This window comes from Panthera tigris, chromosome C1, assembly GCF_018350195.1.
Source record: "Panthera tigris isolate Pti1 chromosome C1, P.tigris_Pti1_mat1.1, whole genome shotgun sequence".
Taxonomy (NCBI): domain Eukaryota; kingdom Metazoa; phylum Chordata; class Mammalia; order Carnivora; family Felidae; genus Panthera; species Panthera tigris.
This window is the reverse complement of record NC_056667.1, coordinates 10950791-10959914: the sequence shown is the minus strand read 5'-3', so window position 1 is coordinate 10959914 and position 9124 is coordinate 10950791. Positions and strand designations below refer to the sequence as shown.

Genomic DNA, 9124 nt, shown 5'->3' with positions numbered 1-9124 from the left:
GAGCCGCTGCAGGAATTCAGCATCCGAGTGTAGTCCATATAAAATATTTTATTATAAAAAGCTCAGTTGCATGGCATTTTCGAAGGAACAGAGCATCTCATAGTATGTTTCCTTTTTTGCCCTTACACAGGAGAGACTAGGAGAGGGAGCCAGGAAAGACTCTGACGGAATGCATCACCGGGCCTTGGACCCTCAGAGAGTGGGTGGCTTCAGGGACTCTGAGAGAGCCCCCCCCACCCACCCCGGGCCTCACTCCCCCCCCCCACCCCGCCCCCAATCATTCAGCCCCTGGTTTGTCTTCATTCACGAACCGACCCGTGTCCTTTCTATAAGGCTGAGTCACATCTCCTGCCCACAGCTCAGGACTCCAGTGAGGAAAGCAAAGGCACGATAACTTGTTTTCTCTTTGACACAAAACAGTCCTAGTGGAAGCAAAACAAAAATCACAACCTCAACCGGCCGCGCGGGGTCCTCTCCTGATCGGAAAGAGGGGCGTTGTCGCCAACAACTCCGAGTCGGGGAAGGAACAACAGGGAAGGTGCCTACGCGGCGGCCCCGGCGGGGTGCACGTCCCGAGGCCCGAGGCGGCGGCTCTTTCGGACGCACCTGCTAGGTGAGGTTCTGGGGACGTCAGGCACCCCCTAGTCCCGGGACCCCCCCACCCCCCACCCCCAGCCACATCGCTCTGGGTGCATCCGGCCCCTCCGCTTCTCGACTGCAGCTGAAGTGGCTTCACTGGGGGTCCGTGGTGCGGAGGGTGAGTGACCGGAGGGACACACGGAGCGAGGTCGTCAGTCAGGTGGCCGGGCGTCCGAAGGCTTCTCGTGGACTTCGTCGTACTGTGGCGGGGGAGTCAACGGCTCAATGGAGGGGGCAGGGGCGTTTTTGTCCGGGAGGCTGATCCTGAAGTCCTTGAGGTGGAGCTTTTCGGATTTAATCCTTCGCACTTTCAGCGGCTTCAGGCGCTTGGCCAGCTTGGAGTTCTGCCTGTCGGGGGGATTCCCTGCGCCGGTCTCCGCGTTGGCCCTGGCTGCCGTGGGGCTCGGCTCGTCAAGCCCCGTCAAGGACTCGTAGGAGGGGAGAGAGATGCTCATCCTCGGGTTCTGGTCCGCTTCCCTCGCCTCTGAGTAGTCTGTGTTCATCACCTCCTCGTAGCTGGGGACGTAGTACCTTGAGGAGGCCTCCTCCTCCTCCTCCTGGCTGCGAGATAACACACAGCGACAAGGAGAGGGTTAGCACGGACTCATGCCCCTGAAAATCACAGGTAGATGAGCTCCACATCTTGTGTCAGCACTGGGTCCTCCTACAGGAGTCGGGTGCTGTTCTAGGTACCTTAACACATACCAGCCACTCTCATCTTCCTAACAACACTGTGAGCTAGGTACTATCACTGTACCCATTCTGTGGATGGGGAAGCAGACACATCGAGGTCATGTGATTTGGTCGTATATCGAGGAAGCGGGACACCACACTCTCAATGACTACACTGTATTATCTGGAAGCGTTAACACAAGGACGTATTGAGCCCCCTTTGCTTTTAAGCCTCCCACTTAACCACCTGCGGGATGGGCTATTCTGGTGCCCTGCTGGGTCCTTTGGCCAGAGGCAACACGAACGTGCATGAAATCGCTGCCAATTTGAAGCAAAATGGTTTTCCCGAGGTAGAGAATGAGTATCTGATATAAAATTTATATGTATTTCAAGTTATTCTGTGATTTTTGTCTTCCAAGTTCACTACAAGACTTAAAAGACAGGTCAGGTCCTCAGGCTTACTCTCATTTGACTGTTGAAAGAGAAAACCAGAGAGTCAGGGTGCTGGTTGTTGGTGGTGGTGTTTTTTATACACTTGAACCTTTGGGTGATAATGGCCGACATCTGACCCTCACTGTTTGTCCAGGCCTCCCTCTCGTGTCCCTTAGCCATGCGTGTGCTCACGGCCATGAGCACTCACATGGCGAGGGTAGTAATTACAGGGGACTGATTTCCCTTCTTTGTTCTTTTCTATATTTCCTAAGTTTTCTAGAATACGCCTGCACGATCTTTTATCAGAAAATGGACTGAATTTTTCCAAACTGAAAACAACTCCCTTCCCGCTAGAGAGATAACAAACTTGCAGAAAATCCAGACAACACGGGAAAACCTAACGCACAAAATAAAACCATCCCAAGTCCTTCCACCTGGACACAACCACTAACACTCTGCTGTGCACTTTTCCGGACTCGTCTGTAATCCCACAGCCGCCACATTTGATGAGATTAGGACCTTACCAAAGATGCTGTTAACACCTCCTTTTCTCAATGTGGTGCCTATGGTCCCACGTTAGCAACTGTAGATCGACTGTGGCTGTGTAGAATGCCACTGAATGGGCGTGCCATGATTTAGCCTGAATGGTGGAGAGTTAGGTTGTTTCTCAGGTTTTGCTATTCTAAGCAATGCTCTGGTGAAGAGATGGGTACAAATTCCTTTGCACTTGTGTGATGACCTTCCAAGCATCGGCCCTCGGGAACAGAATGGATAGGTCCACGCATCCTCCGTACCTCCTCTTACTATGAAACTCCCCTTCGGAAGGGTTGTGTCAATCAACACCCCCATTTCCCTACAGCTCTCCAACACCGGGGGCTGTCTGCCTCGGCCATTAAGATAGGCAAAGAATAATGATACCTATTTGTTTGTGTCTCGTGACTAATGAGGTTGAACATCTATCGTCTGAACATGTATGAAAAGCTTGCTTGTATCTTTTGTCCGTTTCCCCATTGGTGTGTTCGTCTTTCTCATTTGTTTGGAAGGGCTCTTTCTATAGTAGGGATGTCAACCTTTATCATCTGTTCCCCAATTTATCGCTTATCCCTTGAACGTGTTTGTGGCGTTTTTTGGTCCAACAGGATGCTGCTTCCCAACCTTTTCTTTTCTTTTTCTTTTTGATTTTCTTTTTTAATGTTTATTTCTGAGAGAGAGTAGGGGGGGAGAGGCAGAGGGCAAGGGGGACAGAGGATCCAAAGCAGGCTCTGTGCTGACAGCAGAGAGCCTGATGCGCGGCCCGAACTCATGAACCATGGGCTCATGACCTGAACCGAAGTCGGACGCTTAACCGATTGAGCCACCCAGGTGCCCCCGCCCCCCAACCTTTACAACGCAGGGCGTGTGCGCACAGCATGCTGGGGTGAATGGACGAGCCGTCTGCCTGATGTGGCTCTGGCCACCCCAGGCCCCATGCATCTTCCCTGCGGGTGTCAGAATCTTGGTACCTCTGTAATCCATTCATACCACATTATTTGGGACTCTCCGGGATAGAAGAATACAGTTATTTGGGCAATTAGAAATGGCCGTACAGAGCCTTAGTGGGGGTGGGGGGGAGACTCTACCCCTAGACTAAAGGGGCAGTCTCCTAGAGTCTCCCAGACGCAAATGGTGTCTTCGGGGAGCCCTGAGAGTGTGCACACGCGTGTGTCCCCCCCCTCCCCCCCACGGTCTGGGGGGTGGCCAGTCCTCACCTGTCTTCCTCTGGGGCATGTGGCTCGGCCCCCGCCTGGTGCTGGATGTGGGCCATCTCCTCGCCTTGTCGTTGCTTCCTCTTGTCCCGGATGCTCAGGCAGATGGAGAGCAGCAGGAGCATCACCCCAGCCCCGACCAGCACGTAGGCCACGGAGAAGGTCTTACTCTTGAGAATCCCGCTGCCGATCTCTGTCTTGTTGTTCCCCTGGGCGGTCGGCTTTTCGGCGGCGCTGAACCCGGGCACCAGGTTCCACATGGCCATGATGACCCCGAGAACCAGCATCCCCAGGCCGATGGCGGTCAGCGCATAGTGGGAGCCGTTGGCCTTCGACTGGGCCATCATGCCGGGGTGGGGGGGGGGGGTGCGCAGGGCAAGGCCCGGCTCCAAGGAAGAAAATCAATAGATAAGGGCGGCAGCAGCAGCCAAAGCAACCCAAAACCCGCTCAACGTCCTGCACAAAATCCCTAGGGCCACCCCAAAGAAACAGCGGCTGAGCTCTCGAGGGATGGCTTTGGGCAAGTTCGAGGCATCCTGTGTGGACGGCTGCGGCCGAGAGGTCTGGAAGGAGAAAGCAGAAAGAGGAGAGGGGAAGATCAGTTCGGATCTGAGACGCTCTTGTGAGCACAGCGGCCGTACTGTTGAAGCGGCCACGAAGCAGGACGGAGCCACGGGCTCTGGCGGGGCCTCGCCTTTGATGCATTCCAGATGTCTTACGTGCTGCGCTCGGCTCCTTCTGTGAGGCTGCGGAAGGAGGGCTGACCCGCCTACCCCGCCCGAAAAGGAAAAGCCGGACCTTTCCATGCAGGAGACCAGAAAGGTCAGAGCTCCGGGTCCTTAAAACAGTTTGTGGAATTCAACAAAGTGCGGTAGAGTCTGAGCTCTCACTGGGTCCGGCGAGGAGCGAGAACGAGGGGGAGCCTGAGCCGTGGTCAGTAGCGGTACCCCAATCGCCTGGGTGACGGGCATCCGTCAGTGAAACGTCCCAGTCCGCACAGCCTGCGGTCCGGCCACCACCTTCGATGGCTCCCCATTTCCTGCAGCAGAAAATCCAGGCTCCTAGGATCACGCCCGTGACTGCCTCCCCCCACCATCTCTCACCTCGCCCTTCTCCGCACGCCCCCCCCCCCCACCAGCATCTCTGCTGTTCTCTGGTCACCCCTGCTCAGCTGCCCCTTTCCGTGGGCTCCCACAAGCCCCCGGCAGCGGCTGTGGCCAGTCTCTCTCTTCCTGTGACACATCGTCTTTATCTCTGCACCTGGGACATAGAGGGACTCCGAACACGTCTGCCGATTCATTGAATGAAATGAACAGAGGCCATCTGAAGCCGTCCTGTGAGACTAGCTTCCCTTCGGCCATATGGAGTTTTGTTTTCCTTTTTTTTAATGTTTATTTTTGTGTGTGAGAGAGAGAGAGAGAGAGAGAGAGAGAGAGCGAGCATGTGCACAGGGGGGCAGAGAGATTGGGGGCGGGGGGTGGGCAGAGGATCTGAAGCGGGCTCTGTGCTGTTAGCACTGAGCCTGACAGGGGGCTCGAATGCACAAACCGTGCGATCATGACCTGAGCTGGAGTCAGACCGTCACCCAACTGGACCACCCAGGTGCCCCGGCGTTTTGCTTTTCTTAAAGGAGCAGAAGCCTGCCCATTCCTCATCATAGCTGCTGTGCCCGGCTAGATGAGACACCTTCTTCCCCCGAAGTGGCTCGGAGACTCTGTGCTAAAGGGAGCAGCCCCTCGTCCCGGGATTCCACAACCATTTGTTGTCTGGGAAGAGTGAGCAAGACAAGCAAGTCCCCTGAAGGTTTAGCTGAGAACACTCTCAGGGGCCAGGAGGACCAGCGAGCAGCACCCTTCCTGGCTAACTGCTCCTCAGAACGTTATTCCCGGGACAGCAACCTTTGTAGAATAGTAAAACTTGACAGATGTTTGGCTGGGCAAGGTCCTGTTTTCAATTGTGCATTCTTTCCAATCTTTCCAGAAGGACGGCTAACCAGGCCACTTGAAATCCAACGCCGCAGAGATATTTTCTCATCAAACAATGGGCTCCATCTGAAACTGGCCACTTGGTTAAAAAATACTCCAAAAATATTTGGGATAATATCCTTTATCGGCTTGAGGTCTGTTCCTTCTTTTTTGCACTCGACAAATATTTCTTGCGCATCTGCTAAGCAGTGTTAGGCACTGGAGAAATACTGGGTGAGCAAGTTAAGGGCTGGTGGGGCTTCCGGGACAGCAGGAAAAAGTCCACAAGGAATAACAACAAAATGGGAAGAAAGTATAGAAGCTGGAATTTGGTAGGTGTGTGTCCTACGGAAAGTCTCCGTGAGAGAGAAGTCCCACTTCACATAATAGGGTCTGCACCCTGTTCGTGCTGTCCTATATGTATTTGTATGTATGCATATATGCACGCATCCTGGTGTGTGACATGTATGTGTGTGCGTGCAGGGCACTGAACAAGGATCCATTCCGCTGCAGCCAGTGGCGGTGGGACCAGCTGAAAAGTCTACCGTATACACAAGGGTATTTGTTTCTTACGATATCACTCACAGCCCGCAAAGGGAAGGATGAGGGGATCGGCGGTTCTGCCACATGGACCTGAGATGAGACCGGCAGGGGAGGGGCGGGGCGGGGGCTCCGGGGGTAACGGTTCAGCCTGAGGCTGGTGTGGGAAGCAGATTAAAAAGCCCATTACTGAGCACCTGCTAGGGGGCCCTACAGGTAGGCCTTGAACGTGGGAGGCTGACAGTGTGTTTTCTCAACCAGTGATCGGGGCCACTTTAACATCCCACCTTCCCTGCTCTCTCAACTCCAGCTTCGCCTTATCCTGTCACATGCGTAAAACAAGCCTCAGATAAGAGTCACCGACAGAGATGCAAATGTCAGGATTCACACATTTGGGCCTGTTCAATTGTCAGTGATGGAAAACAGGCACCAACACCCAGGGTGGGTAATGGTATTGGGATAAGTCATTTCATACAATTTTTCTAAGCGGCAAATTTTGGCATTTATGGATCAAAAGTCTCAAAATGCTTATACCGTGCGGCTCTGGAATTCCAACTTGGTAAGAATTATGTACAGGGCAAGGATGTTCAAAGAGCCAATAATCTGCATCTGGTTAAATAAAATATGGTACGTGTGCTTATTACATTACGGTTTCAAGCCGGCTAATGATACGTTTTAAAGTCAAACAAGGTTAAAAAAAAAAAAACAAAAAAAACGGCACGTACAGTGTGATTATAATTTTAAAAATTCTATACACAGACATGTATATATGAATACATGGGAAGGAAGACTGGATCCTTCCTACGTTCAAACAAAGAGACAAAATATTTTCACACATGCAAACATGTTTGTAAAAATCTCAGAGGAGGGGCACATTGCAAATTTAGCAATGATTGCTTCCGAGAACGGAGAGGGCGTGGAGCGTATACCTTTCACTCAATTTCTGTAGCTTGAAGGCGTTACAACCAGAACAACGTATTGTTGCAAGGCAACATAGGTTGGTGGTTAAACATGAACTTTGGAACCAGTTTGGAAACCGGCTGCCTGAGCTCAGATCCTCACTCTACTTTCCGAGCTGTGTGACTTTGGGCAAATTACTTAACCTCCCTGTGCCTCAGTATCCGCCACTGTAAAGCGGAAATAAAAGCCTTCTAGTATTCACCTCATAGGAGAGTTTTGACAAGTGAACAAGGAAAGATACATAAAGCACCGAGAACTGTATGTGACCAGCACAAGAGTCAGTCCTTAGAGAAAGGTTTGTTATTTAATATTATTTAAAGCTTGCATTGTCAATGGGGTGAGACCACCCACGAGGGGGGCAAAGATTACATGGTGTTGGATATTATGATGGCTTGGGGCCCTCCATAATACATAAACAGATACACAAACACTATTTGATGTATTATATTAAATTTCAAAACACTCAAATGATGCATACCACGGTGGTTTAGTTGTGTGTGTGTGTGTGTTGTGGGATTAGAATGATTTTTGTTGTCTTTTTCTTACTGGGAGACTAAGGACTGGAAACAGAAATGGGCCTGTGGTGCCTTTAGAATGAACAAATGAAATAAAGGTTTTTGGGTTTTGGGTTCGTGGCAGGGTTACGCTTCCAACGGTCGCTCAACATCGCTCGTCGATTGCACGTTCCCTCTGGAGCCCAGGATCCTGTTGGGTTCACCAGGGATGTGGAAACCCAGCTCCCGAGCTACAGCTGATGGCTATTTATGTTGTTTCTGGCTTGCTGACCCACGTTATATTTAGCATGATGTTCTTTCCCTTTCAAAAATATGGAAAGAAGCTAATTTTGTGCTCGGAGGATTTGGACCACATAGTTTCCAACACGTCCTTAAAACAGGGCAGCCTTGGCACGCAGACTAGGGTCCCAGCTCAGCCAGACTCATGGACCCATCGTGGCTCATGGTCAAGGCTGCCCTCAAGGATAAGTGAGTGATTCTACACCCGGGTGTTCAAGAAAAGTTGTTAACTACTTAAGAGAAGCATCTACCTGTTGTTACCTGGGGTGCTCAGGGCAGGCTGGGAAACAATTCTTCATACTAAAATCTTGAATTAAGGACCCACCTGTAAAAAACCCAGAAACACAGCTTTCTAAGTAAGTGGTGAGAATTTCTTCTCCTTTTTTTTTTTTTTTTTAATTTTTTAAAAAAACGTTTATTCAGTTTTGGGAGACAGAGACAGAGCATGAGCAGGGGTGGGGCAGAGAGAGAGGGAGACACAGAATCCGAAGTAGGCTCCAGGCTCCGAGCTGTCAGCCCAGAGCCCGACGCAGGGCTCGAACCCACGAACCGTGAGATCATGACCTGAGCCGAAGTCTAACGCTTAACTGACTGAGCCCCCCAGGCACCCCAGCGGTAAGCATTTCAATTTGAGATGCTTCCTGGGTGGGTGGGTATGTGTTTTCTTTGTTTATTCTTGGGGGAGGGAGGGCATCGGTTGGGGTACCTGCAAGAAAGATTGTCCCCAAAGAAACCAAGACTCTGGACCAAAAAAGTGGGGCCGCGGAAAGATGACAGTCCAGTAGCTGCATTTACCAGACCCTTATGTGGTTTTATCTGTCTTACACAAGTGCTCTGGAGACTCCAAGAAGAGGAAACACTCCCCCAAGTCATTTTATGAGGAGTGTATTACCTTGATCCCTAAAGTAACTAAGGACAAGGCAAGAGAGGAAAATGACAGGCCCATCTGATCCACGAGCACACAAACAAAAATCCTAAACAAAATATCAGCAAATGGAATCCCACGATGTCTTTTTAAAAGCAGACAATTACATAATACATCACCATCAAGTTGGGTTTATCCCCAGAACGTAGGGTTGGTTCAACACGAGAAAACCGAGTGATGCCAGGCACCCGGAAAAAGCGTGAGCCACCACAGCATTATCCAGTGGAGTATTACACGGCCATGAACACAAAGAACCCGCAGCTACATGCACCGATGTGGCCCATTCTGGCAAGCGCGAGGTTGAACGGGAAAGCAAACCCGGCATGTTTCCATTTATGTGAAGTTCCGAGCGAGGCAAAACCAAACAACACACGTCTATTTTTGTAATAAGAGGAAGAAATGCAAAGGTTGCCAAAACTAAAATTCAGGATCAGAGCGACCTCCCTGGAGGAG

At 51.2% G+C, this 9124-nt stretch overlaps 1 protein-coding gene across 5 annotated transcripts in view; it reads right to left on the bottom strand.

Annotated features, from left to right (window-relative positions):
• Nucleotides 1–277: 277 nt before the first annotated feature.
• Nucleotides 278–9124, bottom strand: part of TMEM51 (transmembrane protein 51) — a 54495-nt gene continuing 45648 nt past the window's right edge. For 2 of the 5 annotated variants that reach the window (XM_042996567.1, XM_042996566.1), the window contains 3 exons: nucleotides 8008–8071; nucleotides 3492–4051; nucleotides 278–1200 (listed from right to left, as the gene is read on the bottom strand). In XM_042996567.1, coding sequence (XP_042852501.1) covers nucleotides 792–1200; nucleotides 3492–3835 — 753 coding nt within the window. In that variant the 5' untranslated portion in view covers nucleotides 3836–4051; nucleotides 8008–8071 and the 3' untranslated portion in view covers nucleotides 278–791. Of the gene's footprint in view, nucleotides 1201–3491; nucleotides 4052–7997; nucleotides 8072–9124 lie in introns of all 5 variants that reach the window. The other 3 variants (XM_042996565.1, XM_015538145.2, XM_042996568.1) reach the window with 2 other exon arrangements.